The sequence below is a fragment of the Centruroides vittatus genome, unplaced genomic scaffold, assembly GCF_030686945.1.
Source record: "Centruroides vittatus isolate TY-2023 unplaced genomic scaffold, ASM3068694v2 contig_400, whole genome shotgun sequence".
NCBI classification, from domain to species: domain Eukaryota; kingdom Metazoa; phylum Arthropoda; class Arachnida; order Scorpiones; family Buthidae; genus Centruroides; species Centruroides vittatus.
This window is the reverse complement of record NW_027122215.1, coordinates 2,467,457-2,490,435: the sequence shown is the minus strand read 5'-3', so window position 1 is coordinate 2,490,435 and position 22,979 is coordinate 2,467,457. Positions and strand designations below refer to the sequence as shown.

Sequence of the window (22,979 nt, the reverse complement as noted above, 5' to 3'; positions counted from 1 at the left end):
ACAGAGTTATATTAAAATTCAAGGAATGTTCCTAGAACACAATAGTCACCAATTTATACAATTTCTTTTCATTTATTTTATGTAAGTGAATTAAAAAATTACAGAAACTTCTTTTTAATGTTTAACATAAATGAGATAAAATCAAATAAAATTTATAATAAAAATTTACTTAAAATGCAAAAGAAAAATTTCAACTGAAAATAATCAGTGTAACGTAATATTTACAGTTGAAATATATATATATATATATATATATAATTGTTAAATATCATTTCATTAAACAATATCTCTTGATGTCTTGAGTTAGTGTTTTGTTTTGTGAAAATTTTCTCAATGAGAAACAAACATCACTTACTTGATGAAACATCTCCACTGCTGGAGAATGAATCCTCAATGAAAGGGAAAACTTCAATAAAGCTAATCTGGCTGGAGAAAGGATTTTACTAGTAATATTTAATATAACTTCATATTGTTCTTGCTGGCTTACTACAAAAAATAAATAAAATAAAATTGAAAGTGTAAAATTATTTTATAAACATAACAGAAATAAATATTATAAATTAATTGTTGTTATATCATCATAAGTATAATAAACAATAGATCTATTATGAATACAGTAAGGAAGAATAATCAATTTCTGCAATTAATACTAATATAAAAAATGAAAGATTACTTTCTCATGAATTACATTTTAAAAGTCATAATGATAATGATGATGATAATAATCTTTATGACAACAACAGATAAAAAGAACAGTAAAATGAGAAAGTTAAAACAAATAAAAACTCTGTTATGCCCCAGTATTTTAAGAGTAAACAAGTAAAACGGCAAGGCTGTATTTGGGACAAGACTATGTCTCGCAGACTCATTACTAAGCAGGATCACTTCGACGCTCATGGTGGGTCTCGTTCTCATTCTCCAATCATCTTTGGTATCGCTGGTTTTGAGCGCAATCATTCAAACTTCGCTGGCCACAGCCACGACCACGAGGTCTTCCACAATGCATTTTCATTGAAATTAACCTAGCAAATGTTGAAATTTCTCTCCATTGCATGATGCCTGGAGTGTCATGCAATGGAGAGAAATTTATATCAGACATGGGCATGCAGCTCCGAGAGCCGCATTTGCCCATGTCTGATATAAATAATATAACTGGGCACTATCAGTTCATATTTGTAGCTTTACTTATAACTTTCTCTTAAAGTTATTCTATAGTTTTTGAAGATATTTTTCTATTAGACTTAAAAAGTATGTCATGTCTGATTTAAGTTAAATGTAATTTTAGTACTTTTTACTTCAAATATATAGTTCATTTAATAACAATAAAGCTAAAGTTAATTTTAATTTATATCATTCTACAATTTTATTTTCAAACTTTTTAATATTAAAATCCTAAATTTTATTTCATATTTTTGATATTCTATATGATATCAATAAACAAAAGAGTTAAAATTTAATATAACACATTCCACATAAGAGACTACAGAATAGAAAAAGATTAATTACTTACAATTTTGTAAATAGCCAGGTCCTAATTTACATACTTCTGAAATAAATCTCCAAAATAATTCATTATTTTCTTCTGCTAAAAATTCACTGAAAAATAAAGTTTTAAATTATATATATAATGTTTATTTAACCTAATCAAGTTTTTGAAGTTTTTACCTAATGTCACATATATGAATTGAATTTTTCAGATATATAATACACAAAATATAAAAATTTATTCTAGTAAGAATGTTCTATTTTTTCATCTTTGTAATATCACCATATTATTATAAAAGTACTCGCAATTGATTTCTATTTTGAATAAATTACATTTAATAAATATTATATATATTAAAAAAAATGATAATTTATATATACAGTAGAGAGTCGTTAATCGGAACGCCGGTAATCGGAATGGCCGGTAATCGGAACGATTTTCAGTCGGACTGTGTCATGCTGAATCGAACGTTTTTGATACTAGATTTACTTCTAAAGTATAATTTTCATGTTTTTATATTCTTCAATATATTTATTTTGTTTGTACAAAATAAAGAAATAATTTTTAATGATACAATAGCCTCGATTATTATTATAAAAATTTCGTTAGGCTTAAAATCAACGAAAATTCAACGCGAAGCGACACGCAATGGAGAAAAAATTTGAACATCGGACAGGTTAATGTATTTTTTCGTACATAATGGGTAATCGGAACAAATGACTAATCGGAACAACCCCAGTCCCCAATTGATTCCAATTTTCGACTCTCTACCGTATATAATAAAGACCATTGTAACATTAAATCTGTAATGATAATTGAAAATGAATTTGTAATATTTGGATAATATTCCATTTATTAATCTACAAGCTTCATAAACTGCTAGATAAACCTCTAGAATCACAAATATTAGATGGTCATTCCTTGCAGAAGAGTGCCTAAAGGCAATGAATAACACAATCCATTGCCATTCAGTACTGATTCTTTTTGGAGGCAGACAAGCAAATAATAAGTGTGCTAATATATGCAATACAGTACACACAAATGAAACCAAAGTAACCACAAACCACAAGAAAACAGGATGTGTGACATGACTAACATTTTCATGGAAACTGAAGTGCATAGGTGATCACATTGAGAAGTATGTTAAATAATTGAGAGGCTGGATTAGTAAGAATGTACCATATATAATAATTATATCTTTTAACTAAATACTCAAAGTTCATCATAAAATGATTTTCTTATGTTTATCAATGAATTGCCAATGATCTTTTTTGAATTTAGATTTAATTGTTTTATAATTAAATTATATATGAGATAGAGAGCAGTCTCTCATATTAAAAAAATAATAATAAGTACAACAAATATTTGAATTAATTTTATACACAAAATTTTTCCAAACATTGGTTATGAATAATTAAAGATAAAAAAAAAAAAAAGAGTAAAATTTAATTCAGTAGTCTTGTCAGAATTTACATATATTTGATAATATAAGAATGAAATTCTTAATTATACATAATGACAAAATATTGAAAGAATTGTTTTTACTTTAAACAAAAATTATAACTAGATAGGCGACATCGAGAAACTCGAGACGACGTTTATCGATGTAATTAGCCTGGAGGAGCAGTTTGAGCAGTAATATGTCACAAATGAAAGATTATAAGTGATTTATTGTTGAAAAAAGAAAAAAATATGACAAAAAGTACAGATAAAAAGAAAAGTGTAGTAACGAAGTTAAATTAAACTAAAGTAAATAGATAAAGTAAACCAAAATAAAAAATAAAAGAATAAAATAAAATCAGTTGGCATTTAAGTGAAAAAATTCTTGGATAAATTGGAATTATTTGTTAAAAGCAGCTGCATTTTTAATTTTGTCCAGTCTCAACTGAGGAAACTGTCTGAAACATAATGTCAGTGAGGCGCTTGACACAACTAAAAAACATATATTCGAAATAGTTACATAAAAGTTAAAAATTTCAGATGGGATGAGAGGAAGGGGTTGAGTCAATCCAATCTGAAGCTGGGTCAGCAGCTCACATTTGGGTTCACCTCAGACTAATATAAGTTTATTTTTATGTAAATTTAATATTTATTTTTAAAGAAAATAATTATAAAACAGTAAACACCAAATATGTTTGTACAGATGTTTTTGTCTTGATAAGAAATGGAGAGCTTAAAATCTATTTTCATTAATAGTGCTTAAAGAGTAGGATCCCGATGTGATACATCCTGCTATGCTGACCCCTCTGGAAAAACTGAACTGCCTGAGTGAAAGACAAAATTGCTTTGTCTCCACCAACCGTTAGGCCTACATGACATTAGTGTACATGTCATTAGTGTACGAGCTGACATTATTGGAATATCCCTAAAATATATCAAAAATTGCTAAATTCCTTTTCTGCTACTGTCCCAATTAAGCGTTTAAATTATGTATTAATTTATTAGTTTGGTTTCCGTTCTTTGAGATTTGGCTCAAAAAAGCGACTTCCCCAATTAACTGGTGGCCCAATTATACAGAGTCAATTGTATTTTAGTATAAAAATAAAATTGAAAAGTCCACACATTGAAAAAAAATGACAAAATCTGCATTCTTCCAGAAGCTTCCCATTATTAGAGCTAGGCAATTGAAAAGCTAGGTAACATGATGCCATCTAGTGGGGATGAGGGACGTAAATCTGGTTCCTTTTTTAGAACTGATAACTTTTCCATAGTTCAACCAAAATTCACCAAACTCTGGAAAAATATCAAGCAACTGTCTGGCTTTACATTTCAGAAAACAACACCCAAAAATGTCAAAATACTTTTTTGTTATTAAGCGTCAAAGAGGTGAAAGTCAACACTTTCATTTTTTGAATATATCTTTTCTCAGAGTTAATTATATTTTCCAAAAAGTAATTTATGCACAGGACAAGGTTATCCTGAGCATTTTGACACCGAAATCATCAAAATCTAATGTGGAAATTTTGTTTAAAAATTCAAACAAAAAAGTGCAAACATTACCCAAGTAGCCTGGGCTTCTCCCAGGCAATTATAACTTTGTTTCCTCAGCATGATAACATAGGAAGACATGGTTGGAAATTTAATAATATAATTATAACTTTTATGTTTCAAGTAAAATCTCATTATAATTTAAAATATTAAATTAACATGAAATCAGATAATACAAAATAGATTCTGCATAGCTAGTTTCAATATCACTTTAATTTTATAAAGTTTTTGTTCAATTAACAAAAAATTGTTTTTAATATAGTACTTTTTTTTGAATTTCCACCTCACTATCAACATTTGTTAATAGTATTTTTATGTGATAATTCACTGGATAGCAGAATGTCAGTGTATGAAATCCGTAGCTGACCAATATCTTTAATGGATGAAGATTTGGTTTAGGCATGTGTTTAGACTTCTCACCCTTGTCTAACCATGTGCAGATTAATAATTATCACACAATCCATTTCTCACACCACACGTTATAATACAATAAAGAAATGGGTCAATGTTGTTGCAATTCAGCAAGGAAATGTAACAGTCATAATGTGTAAGCATCTGAGTATTGTTGAGTTCATGAGGAAACTCATTTACCTGTTTTTTCCCACCCTTCCTACTTGAAGTAGATGATGAGAAATAGTCATATGACTTACAACCTAGAGCTTGGCAAGACTATTTTGAGACTGAACAAGTCCAAGTTGAGTCTAGATTTTTCAGTTTGAATCCATTTTTAAATAGTGCATATTGGTTCCCATTTATTAAACTTTGATATCTATAACATGTTCAAAGAACAATCATAGATACCAAATGTATTTGTGACATTGAATTTAAAATATGCACAGAATGAACCACTATTATATCTCATTTTAAATCATTCTTTTGAAATAATCAAAGGCAATTAAATATTTATCAAATTAACTGTATAAATATTATTAATTTTATTCATTTCAATTGAAAAAATTTAAATTTTAGGAGCTTACCTAGTTTCTAAATGAAGAGGAGTATATTTCCATTTAGAATCTAACACTACAGAAACAGATTTTTGACAAAATACACTTGCTCCAATATTTATAATTATATAGCACAAATAAACTAACCAAATCTTTCGCAACATAATGGCCTGAAAATATACAAAAAGTATAAATTATGAAACAAAATTACTAAAATTGTTAAAATACAATTATGCATGTAAAATATCTTATTATAAACACATGTGTATATATATTAAATGAAACTATAATACTGTAGAATATCACTTCTGAATGAAATTTAGAATTTTGAACACTTTTAGATATTAAAACATTACTATTATAATTTATTTAAAGTAATGACATTAAAAATTTAATGATAATTATTATACATTCTAAAGTTAGTTTATTATTTCTTAATTTTTCAGTACCTGAGATTACAATTCATAAAATGTAATTTTAAGGAATAAAAACAAATTGAAAAACATTTTAAAAATATACATTTAATAGTAATAATACAATGGAAACTGGTTAACTTAAATCAGTTGGAGGGGAAAATTTGGACTTAGAGTTAAGCTGACAAATACTGGCTGGGTGGCAACCCCAATGTCACCATATCTCCCCTAAAATGGGAACAATTAGTACTGACTGAGTGCAATCTCTCATTGCCTTGACTACACAAAAGTAAGTCTGCTGTGACAGATGTCACCTCACATATGGGGGTGTCATGTGATCTTTGCTTTGTTGATGCGAAAACTTCCAATAAACTAATACTTAATTGTTAATATTGTAATTTTAAAAATTTTCAATCTTCAATTGAAACAAATAATTAATTTTCTTGTTAAATGTGAAAAAATTGTTTTCAGAATCGGAAATTATGGTGAGATTTGCTTGATTCAGATTCCCAAAAAATGTCCGACGTTTCCAATTCTGATTAATTGTCCCATCACTAATAAAAAGGTAGTTTTCATTTAGTATCTTGATTTTCCAAGAAAGCTTTTCATCTTTTTATCAAATTGCATTTTTTGTTTTTTGAATGGAGTAAAAAAACCATAGCTTCAATCCTGTAATCATCCTTAAACAACCAATGCATTGCTAATTAGTAAATTAGCTGAATGAATTCAAGTATGTCTATTATCCACCATTTTATCACTGACATGGTGGATGATACCACAGCCAACAACAACAACAAGCCTAATCACAAATGCTGCCAGTGGTGGCCTATGATTCCTACTTAAGTAAAGAGTATTTACAAATATCATTAAATTTTCCAGCTATTTTTTTAATGCATAATTTAGTTTATTTCATTTAATTTTAACAAAAATATGATTAAAATGAACTGATTCTTAATCATTAAACATTAATCATTCCTATTATCATTAATAAGCCATAAATAACTTATAACAATCTTGAACAAGAATAATACAAATAAGAACTGGAATTCGAACATTCACTTATTTGTTTTATAAAAACAAAGTAGCTATAAGCAATGATTTGTAATAATAATAGAATAATACATTAAGAGCTAAAACAAAAAATATTTAGTATTATTGTATTATTCTAAATCTTTATTTCCATTTAAAGTACTAGGCCCAAAATAGGGGATTAGTTACACCATAAATTTTAATTATTACAATTACATATATTATATATTACTTACATACATATAAAATAAAATATGGGAAAAAATTTCTCATCGTAACTTCATAAAATATGAATTCTCAACATAAAATCCAAATGAATTATTTGAATGCAATGTATCCAATTTCCACTTATTAAAACTCTTGGTTTTTAGTCTCATTGCAAATTTTCATAGTTATTAATGAAAATATTGCATAGAATAGGAATAGCTTTACAAAATATATCATCACTCCTTACACCACATAGCCACACACCATCATTTGTAACGCGTTTTCATAGTATTGCATTTAATAACAACTTCTGGTTGCCACTTTTTAAAATACGTGGTACGATCCAAAAGTTCGAGGACTGCAGCAATCTATGACAACAAAAGCATGTATTTGAAGTTACAGCATATGAAATGGATTCTACTAAACCACCTCTACGTGTTCAGGTTAATTTCACCCATGTCATGTGATTAAACCGCGAGCGCTGTTGTTTTTTTCCGGAGATAGTTACCTTTGTTCTGCGATGTAATAAAAGTGTAGTTTCAAGAACAACCTCCAACATTTTGACTTCGCCATGGTAGAATCACCGTACACTTTTCTTAGTAATTTTAAAGTCTCCGTAGGTGTTTTACCTAAACACTGACAAAATTTAATGTTGGAGATTGTTCTTGAAACTCCACTTTTATTACATCGCAAAACAAAGGTAACTATCTCCGGAAAAAACAACAGTGCTCGCGGTTTAATCACATGACATGGGTGAAATTAACCTGAACACGTAGAGATGGTTTGGTAGAATCCATTTCATACGCTGTAACTTCAAATACATGCTTTTGTTGTCATAGATTACTGCAGTCCCCGAAATTTTGGATCGTACCACGTATTTCCTCATACTTAGAAGCTTAGCTGGAACATTAAAATTAAGCTGTTTGGTAAATTTTATAATTCCCAACTGTACATCATCACACTGAGATGTTACCTTGTCAAGCCTTTTGCAAGTATGTTTACATAAAACTGGAGCTGCAAAACAGGAGCAGTCAAGTTTTTATAACAATTAAATAAGTTCTCAAGTTGTGACAATGTTTTCACAGATCATCCACTATCCAAATTCATGTTAATTCTTTTCTTTCTATACAGTGTTCAGCAACAAATATAGTAATAAGAATATCAGTATCAATGGATATAGTTACAGAAATGGGTGGTCTCTCTTCTATAAGTCTGATTTGGTAGAAAATGAACATCTAGTTCCCTTCTGCAACATGCTAGTTACAAATCTCATCCTTTAGCAGCTCATTCATCTTTGAATAAAGCTCAGAGAAACTGTAGATGACATATTTGTTCTCCATACTGCCACTCAGATCTTAATCACCTCTCGTCTCTGTGCTGATCTGCAGATTTTCTCTGCTTTGCTAGAATTTTGTTAAAATAATCAGACAGTTTGGGAAATATAGTTGGAATTATATTTTACCTTAACTTTGGAATCTTCCTTTCAAGTTCCACTATACTTTCATTAGAGTTCTTATACACATCTTTCCTCGGATGTCAGAAGGTAAAATATGCTGTTCAAAAATCATGCTATGATCAGTTGGAGTCCATTTATCTCTTGGAATATATCATATCCAATGCTGATGAAATATGGATCTTTAGGAAATATAACCAGTTGATGTGTTGATGTACACAATTTCCTTTGCATTTAGGTACGCAACAGTTTTTAGTCATTTTAAATTAAATGAAATACTGTTAGGCCTAAATCCATGTGGTTAATCTTTCAACATATAAATTCAAAATGTATTAAGTTCAACAAATAAAATCAATATTTAAAAAAAGTAAAGCTTGGAATAACAACAATGGTAAAAAAACAGTTAAACTTACATTTACATAAAATATCAACAAAATAATTGAAAAATTAACTATGTGATCAAAAACAAAGGCACAAGCAAAAGCATACTACCGTGTAGTAGACATGTGTTTTGTAAACTGTCACATGAAAGCACTTTAGCTAACCAGTCTGAGTGACTCCATTAAAATTCTGTTGGTGAGCCTGTTGTTGTAGTTGGCTATGACGATAGTGTACATATAAATACAGGGATTCAGTTTGAAATTTGCAGGCTAAAAATATTGACTCTGGAGTCAGAGTTGGAGGAAAAACAGATTGCCAAATTCCAAATTCTGGTATAGACAAGAGCAAGGCTGCCAGATTTGGTGTGTTTTTGGTATTTTAGTGCACAAAAACCTCTTTTCTTTTAGAATTAGTGTAATCTGTAACACTAACCCCTGTATTCACCAACACGAGTTAGAGTTAGAATTAGGGTTAAATCTTGAGTTAACCAATCACCGTCACCAATTTCTCACATTAAACTCATTTAACATAATAAAGTTCTCTTAGGAAGTGTACAGGGATGTCTTCTGTAAACTGATTCAAGCAAATGTGCGTGTCCGGAGTAACTGTGATTAGCATGCAGCAATCACCAGATGATGCTTCTACATGCATGTGCAGGAAGCAGCTACCAAGCAAGTTTGATCGCCACTTCCACTGCTTCCAAAGAAGAAAATGGCTAATTTTGTAGATGAACGAAAACAGAATGACAAATAAATTGTGTATACATGTTGTATATATTTATGTAATTTAATAATTTCTGACTTTGTAAATACAACATTTTAAAAATAAAATTTTTTTAAAACTTATTCTATGAAGATTCTTTATATTTATTGTGCATCTAGTTAGCGATAACATTTGTTTCAAATTTAATGTTTTAATGCTTGTCATATTTTCCATAGCAAGCATTCAACAAAGTTGTCTCACTGCCATTTTGTAAACACCACGTCCATTCTGAACAGAAGTCACTCGCAAGTTGGAAGTGCATACAAAGAATTCTTTCCGCTCACTGCCAAGTAGGACATACCCTTAATGTTGCTAGTTACATTTATTAAAATAATTAAATCATTTTACTTAAGAAATTATATTTTTGAATTAGTTTAGTTTTACTTAGTTCATTTAGTTGACTAAGAAGATTTATGTTCTGATTGATTCTGTATTTTAATGTTTACATATTCTATAAAAATAATTAGTAATAAAATCACTTAAATCTTGTATTAGAGGAGCTAATAATGCTAATTATTTTGTGTTCTAACATTGTCTAACTTTGTAGAAATAACCCTATTTACAGTCTGACAATGTTAAATAAGGAAGGAGGATACTTTTTTAAAATATTATTATAACAATAAATCTCTCTATAACAATATTTTTTCTTGTTCTGCTAAATATCACTATAGAGGGATTTGACTATTATATTTCATAAAACTGTTACAAATAAAAAAATTTTTTCTTACCTATTAAAAGCATATATCACAATAGTTTAAAACAATCAGAAGATATCTTGATTTTTACTATATTAAAAAAATTATAAATTAATTCATAGAACACTAATAATTATTTTATTTTAATAATTAATGTTATAAACTTAATTACAATAAAATACTATAAATTTAATTTTGAAAATCTTAGATATTTTGTAATAATAATAATATTTCCAACTTGAATATTCAGTGTTTCATCAATCTAAACAATTCCAAATGAACAAAGATTATAAATCCAGAATATCATTTTCAAATATTGATCATTCTTTACATTTAAAGAATTTATTTATTAACCACTCAGCAGTGAGGGACGTATATATACGTTGAGGGAGATCGTGTGGCAGTGGTGAGGGACGTATATACACGTTAAATTCTTTTGGGGGTATTGCCAAAAACTACCGCGAAAAAAATTCACATAAAAATGAATTATGTAACAATAAAAAAAGACTTTTCTTTACTAGACATAACTGTTTACAAAATCTTTTTCCAAAACAGTAATGAGAAAAAAAACGTGTCAAAAAATACTTTAAAAATTTCCCACATTTATTCTCTACTACCTTGGGGTAGCACCATACCTGACTATCCCATGGTTGAAAGATTAAAATAAATTTTGTTCTTCGAAGATGAACATTGAAAACATTCAAAAATATTTCAGTGAAACTATTGAAATAATACACTAATATAGCTTAAATTTAATAAATCATTTTTTATGATTCAAAAAACATGATTCACTAAATAATGATTCACTTTTAATAGTTTACTTCCAATTTAATTATGTTATAAATGGCACTGTATATCCCAAATGTTGGTAATACCTCCCTAGGTTTAAAAAAAATTAACCTACATAACTTAGCAGTCTGTAGAATTTTTTCAGGCATTTTACTGGTCGTCAGACTTAAGACTGAGAAATGCTGTAATAGCTAATGCATTTATTTCAATAAACAAATATTTTTGTTTATTTTGGTAAAATAGAAAAAAAAAAAATCTTATAATTTTAAAAATATATTTAATAATACATATATTTTTAAAATTATAAGACTTACTTTTTCTATATTTACATATGTTTCTGTTATATTAGTTTAATCATTCATTTAATACATTCATCTTGAGAAAATTTGTTTATACTGTATGTTTTGCCTTATAAAACACACTGTTGGTACTGGAAAAAATTCTTCACAGTTCTAAGCTGCATTCAACTTATAGCATGCATCCTGATTTTCAGATAAATTTTAGGTACAAAAAAGGTGCATCTTATAAGGCAAAAATATGGTATATTTTTTATGAAAGCAATTTTTTTTTCAAGCTCCAATGGGTCCATAAAAATAAGACAAGTGTAAATAACAAAATGAACTTATTACCAAAAAATTAGATACAAACATAGTTACTTTTCAACATAATCACTGTGAAGACTGAGGCATTTGTCATATCTGTGCATGAGCTTTTCCATCCCCTTGTCATAGAATGTTGCCGCCAGTGAATTGAGATGGCCTTAACAATGTTGTTTTGAAGATCGTCATTAGTCTCAAACCTCCGCCCTGCTAGCCACATTTTCAGTTCAGGAAAGAAGTGGAAGTCTTCACACATTAAAAAATTCCAAGCAGGGTAGAAGTCTTCACCACCTTTAAACACCCAGCATATAGCCCTGATTTAGCGCCGAGCAACTTCCACCTCTTTCCTGAACAGAAAAAGTGGCTAGGAGAACAGAGGTTTGAGACTAATGACAATCTTCAAAACAATGTTAGGGTCCATCTCAAGTCATTGGTGGCAACATTCTATGACAAGGGGATGGAAAAGCTCGTACACAGATATGACAAATGCCTCAATCTTCACAGTGATTATGTCGAAAAGTAACTATGTTTGTACCTAACTTTTGATGATAAATTCATTTTGTTATTTAAAATTTTTTTTTTTTTTTTTTTTTTTTGGACCATCAAAAGCTTGAAAAAAAAACAGCCTACATATATATGCTATTTTTTATCTATGAACCAAATTCTAATATATGCAAGATTTCAGTTTTCATTGTTTTATAAAATTTTTTTCTATTTTTATTTGAAGACTATATTAAAATAATGCTGTTATAGTTGCATCCTATATAGTAGTAGTAAATGACAACTATTGAAAAGAAACTTTATATAATCTAAAAACTGAAGACAAAGTTATATCAGCTATAAAATACCTAATTAAAATATTTATGACATATATCATTCACCTAAGATGTGTGTTGCAATCCAGGACTTTGTAAGTAAAATGTATAAAGAAAAAAAAATTACAAAACTTAATAAATATGAATAATGTTGCTGATGGTATTAAAAATAAGTTCAAAGTATATGTCACTTCTTATAAACATTATCGAGAAAAATACTGTAATCATAAAGCAAATGCAAGTTAAAGTATTTGCTATTTAGACATTTTTGATTATTTTGTAATCTTTGTATAATATTTATCAATTTCTAACATAGCCTATTTCTTAAAAATTTTAAACTGAATTTATGTGAATTTTACAAGTAGGGTACAGTAGAGGTTTGAATTCACAAACATGATACTTAGTACATATGTTTAATGTTACAGAAAACCATAATAGATCATCATTATTTGTTTTGATGATAATCAATTTGAAAAATTTTAGATATCAGTAAAATTAAAAAAATCTATCAAATAATAATAACACCTCTTAAATTAAAATAAGGTAATATTATATATCTAATAATTTCCATGTAATAAAAAAAATAAAAATAATACTACCATTTAATTTTCAAAAGCAAGCATTAATTTACAGCTGTTTTGAAGTTTGTAGACAAAACATTGTTGATAAATCAAGAGAATATTAATGATAACCTAACAAATTACAATCAAATCTTTAATGTTCAACAAATAATGGCTACTAAAAATAGCTGAAAATACTTAAGTTCTGTAATTAGATGGCCACTAAAAGTGGCTGAAAACAATTATTTGTTCTTCAAATCTTTTGTTGAACATTAAAGATTTAATCTTAATTTGGATTGTGTGTCCAGTTTAATGTTAGCAGTTATATACAGTATTTTATCATAACATATTTTTTACGTAACTTTTATTAAGTGCAAAAAAACAAAAGTATAAGTAATTGTATTATACAGTATAATATTGCATAATAATTTTGCATACGGAATAGTTTAAAAAATCTGACAAACAAACATCCATGCACAGAAGGCCAACTTATATAAAAAAAAAATAATAATACTGTAATATAACTGCTACTATTAGCAGTACATGTTAAAGCATAAAATCAACGATGAATATCTCCTAATTATGATACAGAAGTCAATGGTAAATTTTTTGGATCTAAATGCATGGTGTCCAAACTGGCTCATGAGCTACTAGACCCTTATTGCAGCTCATGTATATAGATCTCCTACACATTACTACTTAGGAGTCCAACTTTACTACATATATATATATATATATGCCATGCAAATATAGGAAACATCTCTCACATATTTTCTGATATGCAGTATATGGTTCCTATCATGGCAATCCCTGATCTATAATGTATCCAATTAAAATTGCTCTTGCACTCAAGAGGTTTGGAACTCACTTTTGAATAAAATCTATAATCTTGATAGAATGTGTGTAAATTTGAGTAGAAGTTCATTATGCCAAAAACATCCAAATTTTTGATAGTGTTTACACAATGTGCAAAACACTTCATTGAAAACTAATTTCTAAATATTCATGCATTGACAATATTATCAAGTATTAAAATATATATATTCTGATTGATTTGATATATATATTCTATTAAATGATGATTGATGTAAAACAATAATTATAAGATTATTTATAATATAATAATCATATTAATTTTATATTGTGATCCATCAGCTTGCAAATAGAATAAATTGCTAACTGTTGACATTAGAATTAACTATGAAATTTTAATTTTGTATGAAAGATTTAAGGTTATATAATGTAATACTTTGTTCATAAAACTGATGCAAGATACACATTCGGACAGACTGGTTGGCTGGATCCCACAGTGACCTTGTAGTGTTAGCAGCAGAGCCTGGGCTGCCTTTTGGCATTGTCCAGGCTACGGCACAAGGACCTAGCCAACATTGCAGCCCAAAAAAGTGAGAAGTGGCATTGTCAACACTGAGCCTCCACCACACATACTCGAGATCTAGGACTAATGCAACCAGATAACGCTTGTGTGGTTTACCTTTATGGGCTCCCAGTAACAAAGACAGTAGTACCTGGCAATCATTTGTCATAAATATCACTTGGCTATCTCAAGAGAAATGCAGCACTGTTCGTTTCAATACAAAGTCAATGTGGGATCCAGTCAACATATATACAATTGCCAGTCCAGCCGCACACACATTTCCATTTAAGACTTATGATGATGGCACTGAAGAAAATTCTCATCTATTACAAGGAAATTATCTTAGGGTCATAAAGAATAAATCACATTATTTCACAATAATAAGAAATGCAAAAGTGTATCTTCATAAGAGAAACCTGTTTTAAAATTATAATTCATTATTTTGCTTTAAGAAAATTATTCATTCATATAATTCATAAAATTTCTTCAAATAAATACGAACCTAAGAATATGCCATCCGTTTTTAAATATAAATTACGATTTTAATTTAAATTAAAATAGTAGACACCATTCGAAATAATCTCAGTCAGCGCTTCACCAGGTGGAAGCTACCGGATCGAGATTAAACTCATCGTCATTATAGAAAATTACGTATAATAAAAATTAAAAACAAATTATTTTATACTTTTATTAATGTTTTATTACACTAAATAAGTAATAACTTTCATTATTTTAATTTCCACGAGTTAAAATTTTTATTTGAAAAATATATATATATTAAAAAAATCGTAAATTAATTTATTTATACTTTAATAAGTATTTTATATATTTTATTTATAATTTTAAAAATTAATTTATTAATTAGTAATAGTTACTTAATTCTGTTTAAAAAACAAAAATGTTTTCTAACGTCGCGATTAGCCATGAAATGATTGGTCAAGAAGAATACTTATTTTTTAAAGTTGCATAGATGTTTTTATACTTTTATCAATAAAAAAATAAATGTTATCTAAGGAAATAATTATAAGAGATAATAAATTCTTCAAATTAATTAATATATAACGATAAAAGTAAAAAATAAATTATAATAAATTTTTAAAAAACAGTCGCGCATGATACGACATTTGAAAATAAAATGCATATTAGTAACTTATTGATTTATTTTATTAATATACAATTTAAATAGCTGTTTAAAATTTAATAAAACATATTTCGAATAATGAATTCTATTATCCTAAATTGTAATTAATAAATTTTAAATCGAACAAATAACGAAATTTTTAAACACTATTCCTCTATAATTACAGTAATAATAATAATACATTATTTAAAAAAAGAATATGTTTTTTTATAGAATAAAAAAATCATTTAGTCTCTTCATTTGCGAAACTAAACGATTGGCCATCGTAAAATAGCAGGAAGTACAACTTGTGGCGTCAACCAATCATATGATAATAATCTTTTACGTCACAGACCAACAGGATAAGGTTTACTTGAAGAGAAACGAGGGAAGAATTACATTTGGTTGTAAATGTGTATTGGCAGTGTATTTTGCAGGAGATAAACGTAAGATACTCGTATACAAATAAAGATTATTTTTTATTCGAATAACTATAGTAATCCAGAAGTTAAATACGGCGATAATTTTTAAAGATTAGTTTGTATGAAGGGGAGTGGTGTCTAGCACGTGATGTTATCCATTTCATTTATTTTCTATCTCATTTCAAATTATAACGAGTGTATTAGTAAGTCTCATAGGTCAATTCTCTACCGTAGATAAACTTTAATAGTACACGTGTTTTTTTTTTTTTTACATGTACAGTAATAGATGAGCTGAATATAGCTTTGGCTAGACTTGAAGACATCAGCCCATCTCGGTTATTTTCTGAAATAATTTTTAAAAATAAAAAAAAAACAATTGTTGAGGATCAGATACGTGGGATTATTCGCGTATTTTAGTAGTTAATTTGATTTAAATGAAGTGTTTTCAGATAAGCTGCGTACAGCCGAAGGAAACCGGTAATTCAACAGGAAAGATAATCGGTTATTAATTATAATTACATGTTACCATTAGTATTAAAACAATTTTCTAATGTATTGCTAATGTTAGTAAATAATGATAAATTAGCAACTGATTTTGTACAAAGTAACATATTTTAACAGAATATTATTTTTTAATATATCTTAATTTATTTACATTTATTAAATGTAAAATATATCTGGATTTAGAAGAAAAATTACAAGAATTTAGAGTTATGTTGCAGTTATTTGAATGTATTTATGAAATTTCATAAGTAATATTTCTTACATTTTATAAATAATATAGATTTTTTTTTTTTTTTAATGTGAAATAGTATGGAATAAATATTTCTGATCGAAATAAGTTTTCTTGACCTTGCAATATAGTTGTCAAAAAAGTAAAAAAATGAAATTATAATTAGTGAAGGTTGTTCAATTTTATTTCTGCTGAATATCAAATTTTGTAAGATTATCATTTAGTAAATATATTTTTTTTGTTTTGCAATGAACATAAGTATTGAATTTTTTAAAATTGAATTTCAAATGATGGATGGCAGATTGAAAATTTTGTTTTACACATTTTAAAATTTATGAAAGAAACTGTATTTATAAAAAAATTTATATAGTGTAATGTGTATAAAGAATTGTAAAATATTACTTTAAAAAATTTGTGCTAGTAGCTAAATAAAAATGTGTGATTTTTATTTAGCTACTAGCATTGTTGATTTTATTGTTCTGATTAAATATATTACACGAGTCCGTTGGAGGCTATTCGGGAACAAATTAACAAAAATGAATTGGATAAAAAGATCCATTTGGAGTGATAAAAATATTAATACAGACCAGCATATGACTTCTAAACTCCTGAACTGCTGATTTTCCTGCAATTTATTTTGTGACAGTTTGTTCCTATCTCTAAACATACGTATAGCTATTTGCCACCAAAATAAATTTTATAGTTTATATTCCTTATAATGTACATTTTTACCATCTGATTTATACTAAAATTTGTCAGTTCTGTTTGAAAATTTATTTCAGATTAGGGATTGAAACTTTGACATTTAAAAATGAACTTCATGTTAATTTACGTATTTAATGTAAATAAAAATACTTAATTTTACATATTATTGCTTCAAAATCGGAAAAAATTAATAATGCTTTTTCTATAGGTAAGATCTATATAGAATCTAAACATATTTATTACATAAATTTTTATTATTTCTATTGTATATATAGTTTTCATTACAGAAATAATTCTTTACATTCAAAAATACTTTATAATTTTAATCTTATGGATATTCTTACCTGAATGTATGTATTCAGTTATTAAAATATCATATCTGTTTGTGATAAATAAGTTATTTTGATTTTTTAACATCAAAATTTTAGTTTTAAGGCAACTTTTATCTTTTATAAATGTATTGATTCTATTCCTTAAGTTTACATTCAAACAGATAAATATTGAGTTTCTAGAAGCCTGAAATAGCTTGATTAGCATTTTTGGGATGCAGTCACTTCAGAATAAAACAAACTTCTAATATTCCTAAATTTTAAAAACAAAAAAATTATTTTAAATGTGCACTATAATTTTATTTGCAAGTATTTTTGATGAAAATGTGAATTTGTCGTCGTCATGCAAAGGAACAAATGGAAGAACAAGAGTTTTTGAAAATGCGAAAATGTGTTCTTAAATTAGAGTTTGAGTAGAAAAAATGTGTTTTTAAAGTAAATTTTTAAAGTAAAAGGAACAAAGTGTTTTGTTCAAAAATATTTTTTTCCTTCATTATACTTCAAACCATACAGTATCCCTCTTACACCAACTAAATCCTATCAATTCCAGAAGTGTCAGAGCCCCTCATACAAGTTTCTATATACAGGTATCCCTTGTATAACACTGTAGTTATGTTTTGAAAAAGTGTTGTTATGCAAATCTGTTCTATATGAAACAAAGGACTAATGCATGGTCACATGGTATTATGTTCCAGAAGTTAGTGACAAAAAAGAATAGTATACTTTTGCTAAGAGAGATGTTTATTAAAGCAATCGATAATTTATTTCCAATCGATAATTAACAATCACAATTAAAAGTACTGTATTACACATTAATATTAATTTTAGTTAAAAGTGTTTTATTTTTACCATATGAAGTGTCATTGTCATCACACCTTTTTTGTTGTTCATGATCAGAAGTATCAGCAACATTTTCATACATTTTCAACATGAACTGGTGATGGTTTGGTAAGTGGTATATTTACAATTACCCAGTTTTTGAGATATATTGAAGATGGCATCACCGGCCAAGTTCTATTGTAAGTCTGTTCTAAAACTTTGCAGAATATCAGCTAAATTAAGCTTTCTTTATAAATGCAGAGATCTGAATGTAATCAATCCGAACTTTTAAAAAACATTTTCATATTTTTTTTAATCATAAAAAAAAATTTTTGGATGACCCAATAAAAATGTTATTTATCAAAAATTTGTTCTAGCAGGTTGTTAGTTCAGTCAAGTACCAAGCAACTTTTTTCCAGAATTTGTTTGAATACTGAATTGTTCTAGTACTAGGGTTTCTCCAACAGGATCCCGGGCCCAGCTGTTTTTTTAACCCGGGAAATTCTTTTCATCCCAGAAAATCCCACAAATTTCTTAAAAATTCACTTTTCTTATTTTGTGTTAATGTTGAGGAAATTTTTAAATAGAAAGTATAGTTAACTCATAAACCATCAGGATACATTTGTATTTATTAATAAGCTTGCTTATTAGTTTTTTAAATTTTTGCTTATTATGGCATGTCACAGATTATCAACAATCAATGTGTAGCCTATTTGTGACAGGACTCTGAAAATTCTCTACTTGTTAGAACCTGTAATATCTGGAATAATTGTGCTTATGCTGTCTTAATTTTTAACCATGCCCAGTGGCTTCAATAACTGCATTATGTCAGGTTGTGCAAATTGGGCAAGGATACAGACGAGTATGCAAGTATGAAGTTTTTCTTCACAAACCTGATTATTAAAACCAAACGAACTGCTGAATTATCAGGCTGTAAGCTTGATGCCACTATTAAAGCAGCCAAGGTAGACAAATCAAGAATACCTACTATAAAAACCTGTATAGCTGTATCAATAAGTACTGTACATGTACAAGAAATGGCAAGAGGAATGGGACAAACAACTCAATAATAAACTAAACACTACAAACTCCAACAGAAAAACCAGGGCAAAGAACTTGCCCAACTGAGAACTGGACACTAGACTAACACATAACTATCTAATAACAAGGGATACTCAACCAACATGCCCAATTTGCTGTACCCTGCTTACCATTCAATACATATTAACTTGCCCTCAATACAAAACATTCTGAGAAGACTATCTTCAACAAATATTCTCAGACAACAAAGCTCTACAGAGACTGAATTTGTCCATTGTCATCTAGTAATCTATTATGGCCTATCTGAAAGTAATAAACTTATATACAGAAGTCTAAGATGGCATATAACAGAAATATTACGGCTTATTAAAAGATCCAAAAGAGCATACAGATATATAACTGGCTAGAATTGGCACTGTGGCCTACCCAGGCTCTTGTGCCAAAAACCCCAAAACCAACCAACCAACCAACCGTCATTATACTTCCATTGTTCATATATTCTTGACCAGTAATGAGTCTGTAAAGTTCATTTGCAGCCTGCAACCTTTTCTGGATGCAGGCTGCAAATGAACTTCATAGACTTCTGGCAGGCTACATGCACTTTTTTCCTTATGGAGTTGTATACTTTTAAGTCTGCTGAGCACCAACATATTTGATAATGTCTAATACATTAGGTAGTAAATTAATACAGTAGAATCTCATTTTAAGGATCATTGAACAGCATATTTCTTGGAAGAATGGATTTTTCCATGTCTCTCCAACTCGATGTAATTCTACTTTGTTTTAGTGGATCTGTAATTCAGAATAACATTGTTTTTCTAGTCCCATCTATTAACTTTGCATTTTTTTCAATGTTTAGTTAATATTTGGGTGTTTCTGGGAATTTGTACAGTTAGATAATGGACTTGTTATATCTGGGATATTACAATTGAAGAATTGTATGAAGAATGTCAGTAGGCTAATATGATTGAGAAGCTGCCACCTAGTGAACAGTTTTCACTAGGTTCAAGTGTAGTGCCAAAGTTTAGTGAGGCCATTGAGTCTTTCCAAGTTGTGAAGACCTTCCTGATCAGTTTCAGCATAAACAGACTGTATAGTACATGACATTGTTAATATCGAGAGGTTGTATTCAATAGGCAAAAATGTGGTGTAAACAAACCAAGGTAGATAAGTTTTTTTAACAAATTGTGAAGTTATAATGAGCATATGTAATTTGCCTTTTTTTGAGCTTACAGTATACAGTTTCCATCAACTTTTTCATACACACGTATGGCATAATATATGATCTTATAACGTGTGTTTCTATAGAATAAAGAATAGAGATCTCAAGTTTAGTAATAGTTTGTAGAATATAGAGACCAATATTTCTGTATTTGGAAACTTCTTAGAGAAAAAGCTGAACATGTTAGATGACATACTGGATTCAAAGCAAGCAGCAGATAGCTACATAAATTTAAGATGAGACATGGAATAGTTTTTTTAATAAAACATGGTAAAAGTGCAGAAATGCAAGAGGAGGATTGTGCGAAGTGGTTGTTGGATGATGACTCAATGTGGACAAAATGGGCTTACTTTTTTAAATGTCTTTCAGACAAAACAATGTTGTTCAAAGATGAGTTCTGTCACAAAGCAAAGAATGTTTAGCCCTTGATTTGGAAGTAAACATGACAGATAATGAAAAACTGCCATTGTTACTTACTGGAAAATCTTTAAAGTTTTGGTATGTCTGCAATGCCAAGGCATTACTTGTACAATACATAGTGAATAAGAACCTAGATGTCAGAGCTGCTTTCTGACTGACTGAAAAGTGACCCACGTGATTACTGAAAATGGAATTTTTATTGACAACTGTGCAAATTTGATTTTTTTTCCAATCTGAAAACTGACAGTTCAATTTTTACTGTCATATACAACTTCTAAATTGAAAACGTTTAGATCAGGGAATTGTTTAAAATTTTAAATTACAATACAAAAAGCTTACTGTAAAAAATGCATGTTGTTGAAGATAGCTTATTTGAGGTTGGAGTAAATGCAATGCAAATGATTAACAAAGCTTGGAATGAAGTTCCACAAAGCACTATTGCAACTTGCTTTACTAAAGTAGTTTTTATTCACTAATTAATTGATGTTTTGAATAAATCAGTTTCCATCAGAATCCATCAACTATGTCGAAGACTGGGTTAATCTTTCTTTCTAGATTATTCACCACTCATTGACATTTTATCTAATGAGCATTGCAAATTTTATATAAATGTCACTTTAATTAATATAAATCGAATGTCTATATTAGTTTTTTTAAGTACTATAATTTTTTGATTTTAGGGTCATTTTTAGTTTTTGTTTTGTTAGCAAAAAGGAAAAAGTAATGCTGTTGTATGTAAACAAAACAAAATGTTGCACTAAGTAGGTTATTGTTTAAAATATATATAATTTATTTTTTGTTATCAAATTTTTCATTATTATTATTATTCACTATTAGTATTGCTAGTGCTTAGGCAAACTTCTAGTTGTTGATTAACTGCAAGGTCCTGTTCATATATTCTAAATTTTGTTTTAATGGTAGTATATTTGGTTGGTTTTGTTTCTTAAAAAATGTACTTTGTCTATAGGAATAGGTAAAGTTCTTTTTGATGTTTTATCTGCCTTACCAGTACTTGCTTAAGAGAGATCCAATGATAGAATCCACTACAGGTAGCTTTAATAACATCTAGATGATTTGTTTTATTTTGCCTATGAGCTTATTTATTCAGTTTATCTTGCATTTAATTATTCAATATTTTAAAAATTCAAAGTATTTAAAAATAAAAATAATAAAATTAGTTATGGCGTTAGATGAATACTAATTAAACCAAGAACAGATGACACTTGGATAATTCAAAACAAAATCTTGAACAATTTAGTTTTTCCTTTATATATAAATTCCTGGAAATATAATTCAGACAAATGGATAATAGAAAAAAATTATTTGAAATTGAAGAAAATGGTTGATTTAAGTCAATTCTGCTTACTGTAACTTCATTGATTCCATCATATCTGATCATTTAAGCAGTAGTTTATTGAAGTAGTTCAACAGTCAAAATTTACGATGACTTCAATGATTTTGTTATTGAAAATTGGTTAGTTAATTGAGAATGACTTTTTAGTTAAAGCAATTTTGAAATTTTATGAAATAAAAATTGAATTTTTACTATGGAAAAAACTATTCTAAATATGATTTAACTAGATGTAATATTTTAAATATATTTAGAACTATAATTTATTAGAAATAACAATTACAGAAATTTTACATGATTATAATGTAATAAAATTTC

General features: G+C 28.1%; 2 protein-coding genes across 3 annotated transcripts in view; one reads left to right on the top strand and one right to left on the bottom strand.

The window, feature by feature from the left end:
- Uggt (UDP-glucose-glycoprotein glucosyltransferase) overlaps positions 1 to 15,121 on the bottom strand; it is a 67,010-nt gene extending 51,889 nt beyond the window's left edge. For both annotated transcript variants that reach the window (XM_067271694.1, XM_067271695.1), the window contains exons 1-5: positions 15,002 to 15,121; positions 10,395 to 10,451; positions 5,452 to 5,591; positions 1,511 to 1,596; positions 356 to 486 (exon numbers count right to left, since the gene is read on the bottom strand). In XM_067271694.1, the coding sequence (XP_067127795.1) occupies positions 356 to 486; positions 1,511 to 1,596; positions 5,452 to 5,585 (351 nt within the window). In that variant the 5' untranslated portion in view covers positions 5,586 to 5,591; positions 10,395 to 10,451; positions 15,002 to 15,121. The remainder of the gene's footprint in view (positions 1 to 355; positions 487 to 1,510; positions 1,597 to 5,451; positions 5,592 to 10,394; positions 10,452 to 15,001) is intronic.
- Positions 15,122 to 15,914: 793 nt separating this feature from the next.
- Positions 15,915 to 22,979, top strand: part of Acsl (Acyl-CoA synthetase long-chain) — a 53,016-nt gene continuing 45,951 nt past the window's right edge. The window contains exon 1 of the mRNA XM_067271701.1: positions 15,915 to 16,065. The gene's annotated coding sequence lies outside the window, so the exon portion shown is untranslated. The remainder of the gene's footprint in view (positions 16,066 to 22,979) is intronic.